Here is a 20,076-nt window from a genome sequence, read left to right as displayed (position 1 = left end):
CACACACACACACACACACACACACACTCACAGGCAGTTTCTTTCCATTGAAGATGACTTTGACTCCTTTACAAGATCCAGCAATATCATAAGCTCTTCTTGTCAGGATGGCTATAGTATCCTTATCCAGTTTCTCCATCTTAAACTTTGGCAAGTCCGGCTGGAATGTAATGCAGGTGTAATCATCGCCGTCAAAGAATTTAATTTTTGGCTCGCTGGTTTTTGTCATATTGTTCAACCAGATCTGTTAAAAATAATAATAAAAAAATCAAATCTGGTATTGATTTATTTTTTCTGTAACTATGCAAGCAACAATATACACCAGAAAGCATGCTCAGATTTAATATTCCTAAGCAACAAACCAAGAAATGTGATTGCAAAATACCCCACTCGAAATGTACTGTATATCTTCACCTGGCAAACTCAGACTTTATAAATTTTAAATAATGCTTTGAAAATAAATAACTAATAAACCCTCTCAAACTGTTGAAAAGGGGTTTCATGAACTGCAAACATGATTAAATTAATCAATATTAACCGTTTTTTTTAAACAGTCAATGTTTTATGAATATATCCCATAGTTTACAACAATTTGACCTTCCTTTCCTAAAACACACATTTTAAAATATACCGCTGATCAGAAGCAGAAGACACAGGTACATTATTATGTTACTTCACAGTTTATAAGCATGATGGCAACAAACACACACAACAGGCTGCAGAGTGGACATCCCAGATCCACGAACCAATGCCTAGGCCAATGGCTGGCAACAAATGCCTTGAGATAGTAGGACCAATGCATTGCAGCTGTAGACAATTTCACACATGATCTAACAAAAAAGTGTTTCACTGGAGTACTGAGCAGTGCTGTGAAGTGATTGTTTTTTTGTTTGGTTGGTTGTTTTGTTTGTTTTTAACCTTACAATGCTATAAAAAAAAAGTTATGGTAACCACCAGAGCAAGTGTACTAGCTTGCTGGAATAAATCCACCACCAACTCAACTATAAGCAAGTGTTAACATAAAACACATGTCTAATATGAGAAAGCCTTTGAAAATAATCAAAAGAGTACTTGTTGAAAACATAGTTTTTGCTATAGCCATTTATTTAAGAATTATGAAAGCTTTATAATAGGGGTGCACTGATAAATCGGCATATAGGAATCGGCGCCAACAATGTAAAATTACATTTAAAAAAAAAAAGAAAATTAAAAAATATAAAATCGCTAAAAATCGAGAGTGTTTTCCTAGCACTAATACCGTGTGACCATTGTAATAAGTTTATACAGCATAAAATCACTGTCAAGCAACAGCTGATTACACCTTCACTATCTTTTACTATTCTTGGTATTCATTTTAAGAAATAAATGCAATGTTAATTGTTGGAATCTGTATTTATAAAAAAAATACATGCCTTGTTTCAGTAGTGTAAATAAGAATACATTCACTACTGCATCTATGTGTTATTGAGCTGAATGTTTGTTGGGTGCTAAAACTGTATTTTTGTGCCAGAGAAGAGCAACACAATTTCAAGAACCTGGCATAGTCAAAAATAAAGTTATAACTGCAGCTAGCCCATGTGAACAGAACACTCCGCAAATCAATCCGTGCTGGGAACACCATCATTTCCAAGTGTTTTGGGAAATTCATATTGTTTTTATAAATACAGTACATATATAAAAACACTTGCAAACAGAGCTGTTTTGTAACTGTAAACATCAGCAATAATAATAATAATAATAATAATAATAATAAATTGGCCTGAATGTAATCTCATGTATTCGTTTCCAGTCCCCAACAAAAGTGTGCATCTCTCCCTACCTGTTTGAAACTATGTTTGTATTCCTTGGATGCTGTTTCAACTGTAAATTTGGTGCTGAAAATATTGCAAAGTTTTGCACCATAGCCATTTCTCCCACCTGGAAAAAAGAAAAGAAGGAAATTAAAACAATGAAAACAAATTTTTACAACATTGTATATCACTGTGACACCTACACTGGTGTATTTATAAGTGTGAGGGTTAATGTGGTCATGTGGTTATGTTGAATAATTGATTGCCAATTTAGCCTGGTCACCCGAGTATATAAACTAGGAATGGGTTCAAAGGTTTGTTCGCAAGCTAGGAATACAAAACGTAGCCATTCAGCTTGTGTTATCCAGTGGCAGAACTTAATTTATTAATTCGCCATCTCAACAGCAAAGCATTGAAATACAACATAAGCCAGGGGTGTCCAACCTTTCTGGCAAGAAGAGCCATACTGATGAACAGTTGGCCATTAAAAAAGAGCCAGACAGCCACAAGCATTTAACTTTTAAAATGTATAAAATCATTTACATGTACAGACTGTAAAACCTAATATTTTAGCACAAAAAAACAGTAAAAAAAAAAATGACCAATGGGAAGAACTCTTGAAATTGGGGTAAGCTGCATCCTTCCGCATCAAAGAAATAAGCCCTGCTTCACAACCAACCACTGCCACTAATTTTTCTTTAGAAATATTCCACTTCCCAGAGTACTGGTCCAAGTGTGCTTTTCTACCCATAGCAGTAGTTCTCATGCAATGGCAACAGGCCCAATAATTATTCTTTGAAGGAAAAGTAATTTCCATACCGAACAAAGACACACAACTGGGCTGTGTCTTAAATATTACATTCATCAATAGCTATTGAAAACCCATCACAGTTTCTTATATCATATAACTTTTGTCAATGTCCCCTGTGCGTCTAGCTACTGTATTCCTGCCTACTGGCACATCTTTGGCACAACTGCATCTTTATACCTCTTTGCATTTGGATGAACTGTGCAAAGAGTGTGCATAGAAGCTATAACAGTACCTGCATAGAAAAACAGCGTGAACATGTCAAAATTAACATTTTTAAACTACTACTTCATGAAATTGGTTACCTAAAATCAAACTAAAAGAGCTGGTTGGACAGCCCTGGCATAAGCTACATTGAAAGAAATTGTACAACCATTTTAGGTGAAGTCTGGAGCCCTGAAATAGTCAAATAATATATTAAAATAATACAAGATTACCTGTTAAATGCAAATAATGTATAAGCATTGCTAGTTTTCAAAATATAGTGGGTTTATTATATAGGGGTACTGTCCCTTGAAGAACTGAAAAGCAAAATATTGGAGAGAGCTGTAGAGAGGTCAGAGCAGAAAGCAGTAAAAGTACTAGACACTTGGAACTTAGAGAACAAACAATTAAAGAGTTCTGAAACTAGATTAGCCACTTTGAAAATAACTTTGAAAAACAGAGTTTAAAGTTAAGTGTAAAAAGTGGTCAGGATGTTAACAATGAAGAGAAAATTACAGGCACGTTATTTAAACAGTTGTAGCAACACATGGGGATGTATAACGCTATATTTTTCGGGACCCCGCTACTTGCTCTAAGTGAAATAAACCTGGTTCCTAAAAAAATTGCAAGATGTTATCTTGCCAAAACAATCTGAATGGAGAAAGGTAAAAAGGGGTACCTGACCTGCATTTAAAGAATACTTGCAAAAGAGAAAAACGGGACACTGCTCTACAGCCAGGTTGCTTGGTGTAAACAAATCTGCTGTTTAAATGCACTTGATAAGAATCTAATTAATATTAATAAATTTCAGCTTGGAGAAAACAATATTAACACTTTATCAATACTGTCATTTTCTAGGAATGTGAATAACATTCACACCCTACTTGGTTGGTTTTTTTTGTATCTTTAGGTACGGTACTCTGTTGCAACTGAAAGTTAATTTGCTGTTACGGGGTTACTGAAACCGACCTGATTCCGGTCTATACAGTCTACCCCACTTAAGTGTGTATCCTGCCTAAGTGTATTAAATTCCAAAAACCAAATCTACTACCAATGCTGTATCATTAAATGTACCCCGTTTAAGTGTAATATTTTAACTGTATATTCCCGGTTTAATGTATAGTGGTGGTGATAATTTTTATACAAGTAACTGAGCATGTGCATTGTGAACTGACATAAAAACGGGCATGGGCACGATGTCAGGAATGTATATGCTTTCTATACATTCCCGCACTAAAATAGCTGCAAAAAAAGGGAAATGAAAGACTGATGTGCTAAAATTAAAACACAGCATATACACAAGGTACATCAATAATGATTTCTGTTCAGTTTTCAAGTACGTTAAAAATCACATGTTGATGTGGGAGAAGACTATGAACTAATACAGTTGTCAGATTGAATATGGTAAAACTGTATGCAACATACATACACCATTGAAAATTATTTCCATTTAATTCTTGAAAGTAAAAAGGGGAATTTTGCGATATATCGCGGGTGTCGGGGTCCAATAAAAATCCGCTATATAAAATCGAGAGACCCATGAAAAACAAATCAGCTAATAAATATTGTACAACCACTCCCTCGTTTTATCATGGGTGTCAGGGTCCAATATAAATCCTCTATGCAACCCGCTTTTTCTCATTTTTCATCTAAAAAGCAGCACACTGTTTCAATTCGTACTGCAGAGGGTAATTGCTTCTCATCAGCTTAAGTCTCCAGTTAATTTTATGAATCTTCCTCTCCTTTCTCAAATGCCCAAACCGCTGCATTGAAAGAATCCATTCCCATTACATAGGAGGCGTGTTGCTAGTGAGCCGACGTCACTGCCCTGTGACTTTTGCTAGTGCATTGCTTAAACCGCTTCAGCAAGTAGATATTTAATTTGCTTTGTGTTATTGTGCAAAGCATGTGTATATGATAACAGTAATGCTATTAATGCTTTGTTTTTAATTGTTTTGTATATTGTTGTTTGTGATGTGCAGTACAAAATAAAACAAACAGTAATTCTAAGTGAAAAATAGTGCAGCCAAGGCATGCACAGTTAGACTCTAAAAATGGGAAGCCAACTCCAGGACCGTGATATATCCAAATCCGCAGAATAGCGAGGGGTGATATAACAAGGAGTGGGTGTATTTAGGATTGTAGCATAATGCATTTTGTTACCTGTACCACTGTTTTGCAGTTCTCTCACTCAAACAGAAAGATCTCTGACTGAATAAGGGACACCCTACACACAACAATATAGTTGCAAAAATACAATTTGTCTCTTACCTGTAACCTTTTTCTCATCATCATCATAGTTGCTTGATGTTAAGAGATGCCCAAAGATCAAAGCAGGTACATACATTTTCTCATCTTTATGCTCCACAACTGGAATGCCTTTACCATTGTTCCAAATGCTGATAATGTTTGAGTCTCTGCAGAAAAACAAAACGACAAGTACATTAGCTACATACATATCCAACGTCAAGAATATCATGCACCACTAATTGTCCAAATATCACCGTGACCTAAATCAACTGTGTATAGAACATAATCTAGTAAAAACATATGGTCCAAATGTGGATGGGCATGGTAGTTCACTATACACCTAGACCAAGACCTACTTAACTAAAATAAATTAAAGAAAGATAAAGTTGTGTCTTTGGGAGTATACCCACAAACTTTTTAAAAAATTGTTACCAAGTTTCAGATGATGCCCTAACTTTGCAAGGATGACCTGAAAGGATTCTCAAAAAGTTAAACACATTGTACTTACGGATCAATTGTTATTTTAATACAGGACATGTTCTTGTCCCTCTGTTTATTGTCAGCTGCATTTACTGAAAAAAATAAAAATAAAATTTTTTGAGGAGACAATGATCTATTCAGGGACACCAAGACATTTAGTGAGCAAGTAGCGCAAGTGAAATTATCCGGCAACAAACTCCCCATCCCCATTTGCACTGCTTTCCTAGAAAAAGAAGAACATTTCAGGGTACCATTCTACTTGTGATACCTTGCCCACTAAAATATTTAGCATATCTTTTAAAGAGGAGATAATTATCTATTCAAATATCAGGGTATTTAGTAAGTAAGGGGTCTGAGAGGAAAATTGGGCAAAATGGGGAAAAAATTGCTCACCAGTTTTTATATAACTGGCGAGCAATTCTTTCAATAGGCTTATCTCCAGCCGTGTGATATGGGAAGCACGCACTCATTAATACCAGCAACAGAACGCTACCCCAGTGCGAGCTGTCAAACAGTAACACATTTCCACAATTCTCCAGTGCACTTGATAAAGAAACACTTTCAGCCCTCTCCACGTCCAGCGAAAATAAGGTAAATCCAAGAGTAACGCACGTTTCCAATATCGAAACTACCTTGGCAACAGCTTCTCTGCTTTCAATCTTCGGGCCATACTGCATTTTCTATGAGGGAGTCACCATAAACATCTATAAAATCAGCCACCCGAAAAATCTCCCATCCACAGATGAAAATGCTTTGTAATACACAGATTCTGACTGAAGGTAAACCACTTCTCACAAAAAGGTACACAAATGTTAGCAAACAAACATCCTCGGAACAAACTAGAACATAAAAATGGCAAAATAGTTGTATATAAAAAATGTTAAAGCTTGTAATTAACACTAACACAAGTTGCCACGGAATCCTGACGGCAAAAAAAACAACAGAACTAGTACTCTACTGTCTCACAGAATGCAAAACTTATTTTACATTTTGTTCAAGTTACCAAAGTTGTTACTATTTTAAATAGAAATCTTTATGCAGGTCACGCTCTGTCTAATAACTCACGGACATAAACCAAGTAGGGTGAGCCCCCCACAACAAGCAACACAGAACTTCAGAACTCTTTTTGGCTGGAAAAAAAATGCTCCCCAGAGATTATAAAAAAAATACTGCATGGGGTAGTGTGTGATAAATGAGAATGTAATGCCCACCCGTCTATTTGCAATTTCACTTTACACACACAAATATATTATATTTCTCTTACCAAGAATTTCATCAAAGATCTTGTACACGCCCGGAACATAGGTAATTTCTCTTAAATTAATTCCAACATCTTCATCAAAAACCCACATTTGCTAAAAATGGAAAACAAAAATAAGTTATACATATAAAAAAGGCACAAAACATCACATGCCATTAATAGCACCCGTAGTGAGAACTGGCAGAAAGTGGGCAGCAAAGGAGGCGGTGGAAGTTGCAAAGGCTGTCATTCATATCAGGGGCAAATTATTATTATTTATTTCTTAGCAGACGCCCTTATCCAGGGCGACTTACAATTGTTACAAGATATCACATTATTTTTTCACATACAATTAAATTATTTTTTACACATTATTTTTTACATACAATTACCCATTTATACAGTTGGGTTTTTACTGGAGCAATCTAGGTAAAGTACCTTGCTCAAGGGTACAGCAGCAGTGTCCCGCACCGGTGATTGAACCCACGACCCTCCGGTCAAGAGTGCAGAGCCCTAACCACTACGCCACACTGCTGCTTCAAGAGAAGGAGGAAAGAGGTCGATTGAGGACCTCACAAGAGGTGACGGAGGAAGTTAACATCAATGAAAAGGAATGGATGGCTAAAGTAAGTACACTGGGCTAGGGAGCGGTGCTGGGATGCCAGCATCACTGTCGAGCCTTCCCAGGGTGTCGTGGGCTAGGTCGACGCAACACAGAAGACGGGAGGGTGCCCACCTGAAGACCCCTGCGAAGTGCCCCACCCAGCTCATTTCAGACTGGCCATGCTGAGGCACTAAGGTGGCCGCACTTTGGTTTATCCCTGGAGCCAGCATCACCACCGTTGTGTGTGCTGAAGTGCCAGGGAGGCAGCAAATAGGCTGATCCCTGGAGACAGCATTACACTTCAGCCATCAACACCAGGCCAATAGGAAATCCAAGTTACCAGGCAGAGGAAAAGTGTTGAAAGCTCATATAACACAGCAATGCTACGTCTTGGTTGGTCCCCACCACTGCCATTTAATTTTATCTTAGCGAAAGTGGAGCCTAATATTAGCATGGTAAATAATCACTACTCTCATGTAATAAAAATCAACCTAAGTGGAATATCCCACCTATCATATTCAGAATATTAAATTCCCTTCATATTCGGAATATGCTGTTACCATGGCTAGAATACCTTTTCTGAATGCACCTGGAATATTAGTGGCCATGTAAACCTACTGAGTGAAGACTTTACATTGAGTAGTACATTTCAGTACAGGCACAGTTATATTAAAAAAAAAGAAAAGAAAAAACAGGTCTTAAAACAGTAGTTAGTACCTCACCTGGGTTACTGGTTCAACAGAACCGACGTAAGTATCTGGACGGAGCAAGATGTGCTCCAGCTGGGTTTTCTTCTGATAAACTCGCTCCACTGACATCTTCTTAGAACCCTCCTTTTTGGAGCCTTCAGTCTTGGCACCATCGTTCTTGGCATTTGCTTCTTCTTTTCTGGCAGCATTGTTCTTATCAAAGAGGGTCTGTTATTAGATACATTTATAAAACAGTTAAAAACACATTTGATGATGATGATTTAGTATCATCATCATCATCACCACATCATCATCAACAAGGAAGAACTGAAATGCAGTAGCCTAATCTGAACAGTTAAACTAGAACAGTTCTCAACCTTTCTGACCTTTCATTAAAGACATTTTATAGAAACTGTGCAGCTGTATGCAGTGTTCTATCATTTACCAGCAGCAAACTAAACCGGTTGCCAGGTCCTAAATGCAGTGCAACACTCAGGTTACCAGGTCCTAAATGCAGTGCAACACTCAGGTAGTGTGTCAATAAGGCAAACATTTGTTATATTTATTTTTATACAAATATGTATATTTATACTATTCTTTCAGAAATGGGAATTTTCACAGGGAACTACTTATTACATGGCAATCAGTTCATTTCATGGAAATCGTGAGTTCCCCCAAAAAAAAAAAAAAAAAAAAAAAAATACAGCCTTAATGTGTTATAGATCTGCAGAAACAAGTTAGTAATTAAAATGTGCAGTTAAATCAGTGGGAAGGTTGTGCATGCTTACATTTCACCAGTTCTTAAATTATTGGTGTAGTATTTGCGAGAGCATAATGAAGGTAATCTTCAGGAGATAAATCAGCACAGATGCTTGGTTTTGATCATCAGTAGTAGGCTTGAGAATCCATTCTCGCACATATAATACACACATGAGAATGGATTCTAAAGCCTGCTTACTATCAAAACCATATATATATATATAAAATGTGTCAAGGGCGAAACCCGGTGGTCTGGCGAGTCTAATTTTGCCTGGGCCAATCTAGTCAATCAGGCGAATCTAGATTGGCCCAGAACTTGAAAAAAAGTCGACTGAATTTCGGGGCTAGCCCGGGCGTGTCTTTAAAACCGATGATGGGCCAATCTGGTTCACCCATGCCATTAATCTGGGCGAGTCTAGTTTCGTCCAAAGCTTTAACATCGATGCTGGGCCAATCTAGTTTTGCCTATGCCAATTATTTAGGCGAGTCTAGTTTTGCATTTCTACACTCTCCTCTGCCAGCTTCCAAGTGTGTGCCAGGGTACCTGCCTTGCCTCCACTTCTGACGGCGCAGAAAAGGCAGGACACCAGGGATGGTTTTAATAGCGATTAACCCTTTGCGGTCCTATGTCAGATCAGGTCCGACATTACAATTTTCCCTTTCCGGTCCTTACCTCTGCAAAAGCTGATCGATAAACTTACCACCAAGGACAGATAAATGGCGATAAAACAAAAAGAAAATATTTCCTTCAAACAGACTAACTAACTATTCTTTGATTTCTCTCTTTTTGTACAGACAGTCTGGCTTTGTTCTATGTATATATATATATATATGTAAAAAGACGTAAAAAACAAGTTTCTAGTCATTTTTTCTCCAGAAAAAACGAGAAAACCATTCAATGGCCGAGTGAGACTGATAGGAGCCGAGAGAAGCTGAAATAAATTAAAAAAAAAAAAAAAAAAAAGGGGGCGGATCTGAGCAATACACATAGCCCCGGCACCACAGAGATAACACAGACATAAACAAACAAGATAGCTGTTTCTGCATCCAGCGCTCAAAGAATATCACAGACACATGCAGAGCTTTTTGAGATGTTATAGTAATAAAATAATGACTTGGATCACATTATTGAGGAGTTTGGTGATAAAACGAGTGATCAGGAGATGATTTATCGGTATGCACGACTATGAAGAGGTATGTGAATACAGCGAACAAGGGGTGGGGCGGCGCTGGAGATACCGTAATGAGTGTCCTGTTGATATGCACTGACTTTTAAACCTGTTTTACTGTGAAAAAAATTACTTTTAAAAACAGCGTGTCTAAAATAAACTGCACGTGTGAAAATAAATAAATTTATCATTAACTCCTTAATAATACTACGCACCCAGAGTGATTTTTTTTTATTTTACTCGTGTTGCTACAACATTGCTCTCTCTACTCTAGCTACTGTAGTAAGAACAGAGAATGGTGAAAATTGTAGATTCAACAATGAGTGGACCAATAAATACTTTATTTATTTTACCAACTGTACCGAACGCAAAGCCAATGTGTTTATTGTGCAATGAATGCGTGTCTGTAGTTAAGGAATACAATATGAAACAAGGAGCTTTTGGAAATATGTATCCAGAGGGCACAGTAGTTAGAAGCTCAAAAGTAGAACCGCTGATCTCTTCTTAACAGTTCTACCACTAATATGTCACATGCATTTTAAAATGTTTGTAATGATACGCTGTTATCAAACTGGTCTATTATTAAAGTACTATACATATGGTCAAATGTGCCTTGTTCAATATATGAACATTATGTAATATTTATTATTGCTTAAAAATGTGCAGAGTAAAATACTCTGGCCCGCCTACTCCTAACTTTTTTCCCAATCTGGCCCCCTTAAATTTTAAAAACTAGTTGAAGAGCCCTGCTCTAACTAAGGCAACTATCTGTCCAGGGTATACGAGAAAGCAGTTTTACAGCAAGTACAGCATAAACCAGTCTGCGTTGTTGCAGATGAAACTACAGATGGGAGAGATGTGTCCTGAACATTGTATTTAATTTGTAATTTTATGAAAATTGTATATATTTTTTAATGCCCCTCGTTTGACTAGTTTGTATATTGTAATGCCAACAACAAGCTGTTTTGAAAAAACACCTTTATTTGTTGACTGACCTACAGTACATTGTTACTAGTGGCTTGCTTAAAGAAAGATTTTTTCCTGAAAACTACAGTATCTCAGGGACTTTGAGTTAACGGTAGAGTCAACTGTAGAGTTGAGTTAGAGGGCAAAACAATAATGCAAAACAATAATGTAACTGATGCTAGTGCAACAAGTCATTTCTTGCAAGTTTTAAAAATATTTATATTTTTTACTTTAATATTCAGGCAAGTTTTACACTTACTTTGGATCGGACACATTTATCTTTAACCATGGCTTACAGTGCGCAGAACGGCAGGGAGAGTACAAGCAAACAGTTTAATTACCTTATGATTCAGGTGCAAGCCTTTAAAAGTAAGATTAAAACGAATGTAATTATTTATACACAAATAAGCTTACTTGACTTGAAAAACGTCTCAAGCAAATTCCTACTTTGTTTGCTTTAAATAAGTAGTACACAACAAGCTTCAATATGAAAGCTGAAAATTTATTTCAATAAACAAGTTTAATGAAAAAAAAACATTTCTAAAGTAAAAACGTGATTCTGTTATTTTGCAATACCACGGCTTCAGAATATTACCAATACTTAATAGCAATATGTGACAGAGATCGAATGATTCTTGGTGTTAGATCTCCCTTCTGACCAGTGAGGGCGCTGTGTAAAAGGAACAGAGTACCCTTAACTAAATGGCATGACAATTTATTCCTTGGGTTAGGTGAAAGTCAGTCATCTAGAAAAGGGGAGGAGCTATGGTACTCAAACTCAATGACCCAGACAGGAAACGGCATGGCATCCGCAGATTGGAGGAGCGGATGCACTCGTTAACCTAGGGGTCATGGGGGAGGGTATATAAGGGGTCGTAGTGTAAGTGATCTGTTCCTTGGTAAATGGTTAGATACAACCTACAAGGAGCCTGTGTTTATTTTCTGAAAACCGTGAGTTAACTGTCTGTTTGTCTTAAACTAGACTACCCATTACACGATCCCGAGCTGTAGCGCAAGCCAGCATGAACCCAGACATCACTTTCACCCCTGCATTCACAGAGAAATGTATTACACCACTATCTCCTATTCACTGTCACTAAAAACTGTGTTTGTGTTCTGTGTTTAGTGTTGGTGTACCTTAAAATTGGACGTTTGGTTACGGGTCAAACCCGGGGATTACAATTACCAAGTGATACATGCCGCTGTATCACTCCACCATTATTATTTACAGGTGTTCACCATAAGGCTTTGGAGATTGTTAATAAGTCAATAAACACCCTTGCACCTGGAAATCATTGTCTGTTTTGTATCCACTCTGCACTGCACACACCTGTATTCACTCACCATTTTGCCACAGTAACATTTTATTTAGAGTTGTTGTTGAACTTAAACCCGTTCATGGGCCTGCAGCAACACGAACCTACTAATGTCCTTGTTTAAAAAAAATAAATTAAATAAAATAAAAAATACATAATCGCCTGAATATAATTAATTAATAGAGAATAAAACAAACCAAACTAACAATTACCTTGCCTACACGTAATCATTTTTTGTAGTAGTACGGTTCCCCCCCCCCATATTTTTTTGGCATTTCTACACGAATCAGGAATGGACCTGGAGAGGCCATTTTGATGGAATTCCTTCTACAGACAGAGCACTTTCACCTATGCAGTAGGTATGGTGGTGTTCTTTGTACACCTCACCAGACTTTCTCCAAACGCAACAATCAGCATAACCAAATAGCCCGGATTTTGTTTCATCACTCCACAAAACCTTTAACCAGAACTCATATATCATTCAAATGCCATTTTGCAAACTTTAAGTGATTGTCCTTGTGATGTTTTCCTAAAAGTGGCTTTTTCCTTGGCCTGCAACCATTGAGACCACCATGCAACACTCGACCTATGGTTGAAATGGAAACCCCAGTCCCATTTGCATCCAATTCACTTTGAATATCTTTGGCACTCAATCTTGGATTGTTATTAACCTTCCTCACAATTCTTCTACTTGTTCTTGGTCAAAGAACCCTCTTTGTTCCAGACCGAGGGTGCATTGTGACAGTACCATGAGTCTTGTACTTCTTGTATCCTTCTCCAGTGTTATGACAATAAATAATTTTCAGATAGCTCTTTACTCCCCCCCCCCCCCCCCCATAATACATGGATGAAGGCTATATGTGTGTCCTGAGCCATTTTTAAAAAAAATTAAAATAAAAATAAAAATAAAAAAAGCATAATACCACAGAAGTGACGCCAAAGTGATAATTCCTCTAGAGGAAAATATACTTGAACATTGACCCATTCGACTCCAAGACCATCACTTTCAATTCAAACATAAAATGTCTCATTTTCAATCACTTGACAACACCCACAGTAGAGAAATGTTCATTACTGATCAACAAAATGAGAATACGTTTAACTAACTAAAAAAAATAATATGTAAAGCTGGTACATTCGTAACTCAGAGAAACTGGAGAAACGGATAACGACATAGAACGTCTGTACAGCACTGAAACACTAGGTTTAAAAAACCAAACTGTACTGCTGAACCTCGTATTCTTTAATATTAGCATTACAAGGGTATTACAAAAAATAATAGTAGACAGGCCTCTTCAAGTGAGTTACAGGAAAACAATTCCATCTCGGATTTCTACGAGTTTATAAAATTACTCGAGCTTCGGTCTTGTAATTTATGACGTCACAGAAACCATTGATTAAATTATTTTTCTGTAACTCACTGAAGCCCATGTGTGTGTGTGCCTTTATTTTACAGCAAGATGTTAGAATATGTAACACGTTAAAGTAGAAAAAAATCCCAGGAGTAAAGAATACGTTGTGTAGGCTTTACTTTACTCCAGTGAATTAACTACAAAACAAAGGATGTCATATAGCAGTTCAAGTTAAACGTTGTTTTGTTTATTCACAAAGTAAATAGTACATAAAAGCTGACACCTCATTTTATTTATTTTCCTTTTTTTTCCCCATGCCTTGACATTGTCGTTTCTTCACAGTAATCGGTGGGTTTTAAATTACCCAACGCTACCCAGGTCTCTACTACCCGGGTATCGATTTATTGGGGTCTCTAGCGTGGGTCTCTGATCGGCGTAATAACGACAATGTTAAAACAAGCTTTGCACTAAGCCTTTACCTAACTGACATGATATCATTTTTTTACAGAAAACAATCACACACAGCGAGCGGCAAATAAATAAAATAATGTGGAGCACATTAAGTAAATGTGCTTCCTCCTTTGAATGAAATACTTCCTTGACAGAGTTTGCAAATTCCGTTTTCTCCTGCTTGGTAAAGAAATTCCACCCAATGCTTTGCTTGGATGGCACTGTTATGTATTCACAAGACAGAATTTAGTGATCAGGAACGGCACCTGTTAGACATCTTGCAACCAAACAGACACACGTCCCACTAACTTTTGCGACTGCTGTCAAAATCCAACTGGCTCAATTTACGGTAGCTATTGCGACAGTCCATAACGTAATGGCGGTGGTGTACTACTGCATTAGTTTTAAAACAGAACAGCCAATATAAGAATACCGCTGCATGAAGTGCATTTAACATTTATAACTGCATTTACACTGATATGTTCTTATTTATTTTTGTATTATTATTATTATTATTACGATGTATCTGGGATCCACTGCCGTGTTGGATTTTTTTGCTCAGGAACCCAAATTGGATGAAGTTAAGATTCAGATTGCACCTGAAATTAAAATGTATACCAAATAAGTGAACTTCAACTGCTGGTTACACAAACCCAGAGATGCCAATACCCGAGATTGAACAAAACAGCACCTGCCAAGCAAAATTATTATTATTATTATTTATTTTATTTTTTTTTTTAGACAAGTCAGGACGGTGATAGGGTTTGTGAAATTTGATGTAAGTATCCAGTCAAATAAAGTTGAGGTAAAATATATATTTAGGTTTCAAGTGAAATCTATTTTTTCTTACCTGTGCACAAGGTCTGAAATAAATGTTGTACAGCATGTCTTATTTTAATGTTCTTGTTCTTTTGGATCTCAAATGCAACTTGTTTACATCAGAAAGTCACTCCCTTTTAATTGTTAAAGGTAAAAAAAAAAAAAGAACTCTGTACACTTTCAATTGTTCTTGTTAATTTCTATTTTTGTGGCATCTTCCTTCCCCCTGTTTTTAAGCTTTAATAATAATTATAATAATAATAATAGAACCTACAAAATAGGTTTGGGCCTACTTGCATTACTAAGCATTTAATATTATAAACGTTTATTTTAAGCACAAAGTTGACATGTTATGTTACCCTGGAAAAAAATGTAACAAAATAAAGTGCTAATAAAAACAAACATGAATTACTTACATCACATAAGTTTAATTAAAAAAAAAAAAGTTTAAACATAAAGGGTCCGTGTACAACTTAAAAGAAACAATTTAAACATTCTGTTGATAAAGTTTAAAATGACCTCTTGATTTTTCACTCTGTCTTCAAATGTCTGGCAACTTCTTGTTTATAAAAAGATGCTTGTTTAAACATGGGGTGTGTTTTATAATTCGCTGGATCACCATGTTTGTGTCCATCAACATCAGGTCGCAAAGAAAAATCAGACAGGCTGTAGTTACTGCAACGAGTATTTATTATGTCTACATGTTTCTTTCAGGGAATATGGCTTTCCAATGCCTTGTATCCTCTTGTTCCATAATCAGTGGTTGACATAACTGGTATGCAGGTACACATGCAGACCAATAAAAAAATAAAATAAATGCAGACTTAGTTATTGTTGTATAAGACGCAAGCGTACCGTCAATATACACAAAAGCATTTATAATAAAGACAGACGGTTCTCACGATTTGAAGGTGAACTATACATGCCTAATTTATGGATTATTCCAGGAGAGTGGGGGTCTACAGGCTTTGTCAACAATGTCTGCTATCAACCCCCGCTCCCCCCCATCGCTCGCTCCACAAGTGAAAACAGAAAATAAATATATGTATATTAATTTTTCCTTCTGTTCCATTATTTTCACCATGTTCTGCAATGTGAACAATAGAACTGCACCATAACTGTTTAATTCGCAGTACTGTTTGTGGACCAATGAAATAGCAACTGGCCTGGCCAAGACAGCCATCTGCAAGCACCAATGGGGTAGGTAATGTAAAAACAACTGCCTTAATGAAATTGTGCCTTCATTTGTTTTTTTTTTACATAAAACAGAAAAAAAAAACAATTAAAAAATACAAACCTCACCAACTGTCACAAATGTGTTAATAGCTTTAAAAAATGACAGATTAACAAAGGGTGTTTTGACTTTGAGGGTGTATGAGGGTTTTGAATGAGCATGTTAAATCCTCTCTCTCAAATGTAAACAGTTATTTCCATTTATGTGTCATGATCATTAATATATTTACTGTTAATGGAGATTAGATAATGTTAACATTTCATTAATAGATTGATTAAGAATTGCATGTTTTTGCAGTTAGCAATTTTTGCATAAAAACAAAACAATGCTCATCTCATTAGTGGAATATACTATGGTAAACAATGGAAATGTTTCATAGTGGCTTGTCTTATATTGCAATATTTCAGCAGTTGATATCACATTTGTTTTACTTATTTACATTACTGCTAACACCTTAATAATTTGTTTTGCAAGTTCACAATAACAAAAACAATTTTCACATTTTATTAATTGCACCGTGATATGTATCATATGGCAACCTATGTATCGAGGTATAGATCACATCGCGGATATGTCACATTTCGGAAACGCTGTATTATGTGTTGCTCTTTGTTCTACTCGCATTTCCTGAAGTGATCCAATTGCTTAAATTTTGCTTTCCAAGCAAACATATATTGTGCCAATAGATTTTTTTTTCTTTAATGTAATTTGTATCCATTATGAAGTTACAACTTTAGTCGTCAAGTACTCAAAGGTGTGCTTACGTTAAAAGTTGTATTTTACTTTTACAAAACATATTGCAACTAGCATTGGTGGTGTAAATACACAAATAATTAGCATCCTTGTGTTATAAAACACTATTTTTTTCCCCTCCGAAATATGTAATCATCTAAAATACATGTATGTATCGATGTGAACTGCATGCTGGATTTATATCTATTGTAAAGCTCTAAGTCACACCTTTAAAACATAACACTATTGCAACTCGGTCTAATGGCTGGCTACAATGTACTTTTTTATTATTATTATTTTACTCGCTATCATGAAATCTTTATATTTTATATACGACAACGTTTCCAATCTGGCTACCCTAGTTGAACGACGACTGTAAATTAAAGACCCCAAAACCTGGCCTAACCCGTACTCCGTATGCGTATATTGACCAGATGCTCTATTGTTTTCATCTAGGCACTGTTCTGCGAGAGAGTGCGCCTGTGTAGTGCAATCAATAAATATCACCACGAGCTTTAAAATTTAAATAGCCGGGACATGGACAAATATCATATACAGAACAATAGTAAAGTTAAAACTGGTCCAAAAAAAAAATACAATTATAATCCAAACAAAGAGCAAAGGAACTTTAGTTCTGCAGTGTACAGACGAGCACAGTTTGTATTCCCGAACGAGTATTAATGCATTCATGTCAGTGATGTTTGTTTGCTTTCTAACTAAACAAAAGATGGAAACCACGGACACATTTTCAAACTTTCATATTTCATTTTGTATTCCAGGCTCGTACCCTGGGCTATATTCAATTACAATTATACTACTATGGAGACATAACCGGTAAACGCAGGCGCATGCATATTTATGCACAGAACCAACAAAGGCTTAACACAATAACAATTAAAATTAATTTAAATGATTTATAAAAAATAAAAAAACACTCTTCAAATAAGTGTAATTAAATTATTATTGAAACTTACCACCCAAGTCAAAGCTCCGCTTCCTGCAGCTCCGTTTGACATCTTATTTTGTGTTTTCCAAAACAATCGTGTTTAAATGTAAAATATGTATTGCACGTTAAAGACTTCAAATAAAAACCTAAACACTAAAAAAATGGCCCCATTGGACCACAGACTGTACTGTAATTTACAGTCAAATACACAATTAAAATGTTGTTGAACCGCGATAAAAGACGTCCAGGATGAAGGGACTTTCTCACGGTTATTGTTAAAATCGACCAGCGGCGGCTCCGCGAGGCCTGGGTGCTGTTCCCTTTGAAAATTCTAAAATGTGCTATAAAAACAATTAATTTAACAATGTCATAGTATTTTTAATAAGTACAAAAATAAACGTAAAACCGCTTAAATAAAATATCTGTACATTAACTCTTTCCCCTCTCCGGTTTTCTTTCAGAAACAATAACGCCACCGCTTCTTTCGTCCGGCATCACTCCCCGCACGGCGATGAGCCCCTTCGAACAGAACTAACCAATCGTACAGCAGGATCCCCTGCAGTGTGGTGCGATATACCAATTGGCAGTGATCGATGACGTATTCTCAACCCCCCTCCACTACACATATCGCAGTATATATGTTTAAAAAAAAATAAAAAATCTGCTCTTTTCTTCAACAATACAGTTGCTAAGTCCTCCATCAAATATCCCTCATATTACTATTAATCAGTCACTGCTAAAATGTAACTACAAATTTAATCACATTAGCATTTAGGGCAGCAGTGTGGAGTAGTGGTTAGGGCTCTGGACTCTTGACCGGAGGGTCGTGGGTTCAATCCCAGGTGGGGGGACACTGCTGCTGTACCCTTGAGCAAGGTACTTTACCTAGATTGCTTCAGTAAAAACCCAACTGTATAAATGGGGAACTGTATATAAAAATAATGTGATATCTTGTAACAATTGTAAGTTGCCCTGGATAAGGGCGTCTGCTAAGAAATAAATAATAATAATAAACTATAACGCAGAAGTACAGGTAATGTATTGTTTGTAAATGCAGATGTTATTGGTCCCATGTTAATAGTAGTTGATCTGAATCTTAATTAAATTTGACCTAAAACCAAAAGAATTTGAATTCATATTTAGTTATGCTTCTTTTCATCCACAGCCCAGGAAGTGTGGTGGGATCAATTAACACTGTATGGGCTGGACTTCTTGCAACTGGTATGCAGCTATTAATGTATTTATTGTATTTATGTATTTATCTTGCTCTTAATTGTATTATTACTTGTACTGTGATTCTTGAAATGTATTTTTGTTTACGACTGTAAGTCGCCCTGGACAAGGGTGTCTGCTAAGAAATAAATAAATAAATAAATAATAATAATAATAATAACAACAAATGGGATTACCTGGAGATGGTCTCCCAAGTACTACTGTACTACTGTATCCATGTTTAACGCACATTACTTAGAAAGAAGCTCTGCTTATTCATCTCAACAAACTGTGTTAAGTGACCATCAGCAGAACCGTTTGGAATTAGACAAAATACCCTTTTATAAACACAACACAGACGATTTCCCATAACAATCAAGCTCCTGATCACTATGCCCTTTCCTCCATTAGGATAAAAAAAAAATTACTAACAACCTGTCATAACCTATACTACTGGATACAGACCGTCATGGATCACTTTATAGATTTTTTTTTTTCTTTCTCAAGTTTCAAATTATACTTGAAACTACTGGATTGCTCTCCAAGCCCTGCCTCAGCTGACAGACTGGAACACCTGGGGTTTAAATGCAAGAATGTGCCTTTTTTACTCCCCCCATTCATGATCCCTCTTGATTGAGTATGCTAGCATCACCTGCTTTTGTTTTGCCCTTCTGTTATTTAAATTAAGTGAAATCTCTTGCCATTAACACTTTTTTGGGGTTGAATTACCTGTTGTATTTGTTATTGTAGGTTTCCTTTATATCTTTCTATATTGATAATTATTGTTGTTGTAGCTATTTATTACTGTAAATTGAACACAAGAAATATGCAAGTATGTGACATATTACACTCTCCCTCCAAATCAAATCCTGTGTCTGTCAAACAGTTACAGTTAATTACTTTCTGTATATAGAAAAGATAGCAATAATAAAAATTAAGTAGTAAAATTAAAATATGATTACCTGAGCCCTTTTAATCAGTTCATTTAAAATCTTTCACAAAGGTAACATGAAATGTAAATACTTAAAACCATCAGTAACTTCCAAGACTCCATAA

General features: G+C 36.2%; 1 protein-coding gene across 2 annotated transcripts in view; it reads right to left on the bottom strand.

Moving 5' to 3' along the window:
• The window catches only part of LOC117400376 (DNA topoisomerase 2-beta-like), a 50,276-nt gene extending 31,907 nt beyond the window's left edge, over nt 1-18,369 (bottom strand). Inside the window, exons 1-7 of one of the 2 annotated variants that reach the window (XM_059022923.1) lie at nt 17,837-18,369; nt 8,099-8,293; nt 6,797-6,887; nt 5,561-5,624; nt 5,074-5,219; nt 1,820-1,917; nt 32-244 (exon numbers count right to left, since the gene is read on the bottom strand). In XM_059022923.1, the coding sequence (XP_058878906.1) occupies nt 32-244; nt 1,820-1,917; nt 5,074-5,219; nt 5,561-5,624; nt 6,797-6,887; nt 8,099-8,293; nt 17,837-17,878 (849 nt within the window). In that variant the 5' untranslated portion in view covers nt 17,879-18,369. The remainder of the gene's footprint in view (nt 1-31; nt 245-1,819; nt 1,918-5,073; nt 5,220-5,560; nt 5,625-6,796; nt 6,888-8,098; nt 8,294-17,836) is intronic. The other variant, XM_059022924.1, reaches the window with a different exon arrangement.
• Between the last annotated feature and the right edge of the window lie 1,707 nt (nt 18,370-20,076).

This window comes from Acipenser ruthenus, chromosome 4 (genome assembly GCF_902713425.1).
Source record: "Acipenser ruthenus chromosome 4, fAciRut3.2 maternal haplotype, whole genome shotgun sequence".
NCBI lineage: Eukaryota > Metazoa > Chordata > Actinopteri > Acipenseriformes > Acipenseridae > Acipenser > Acipenser ruthenus.
The sequence above is the reverse complement of the archived record's forward strand: the minus strand, read 5'-3'. Positions and strand labels throughout refer to the sequence as shown.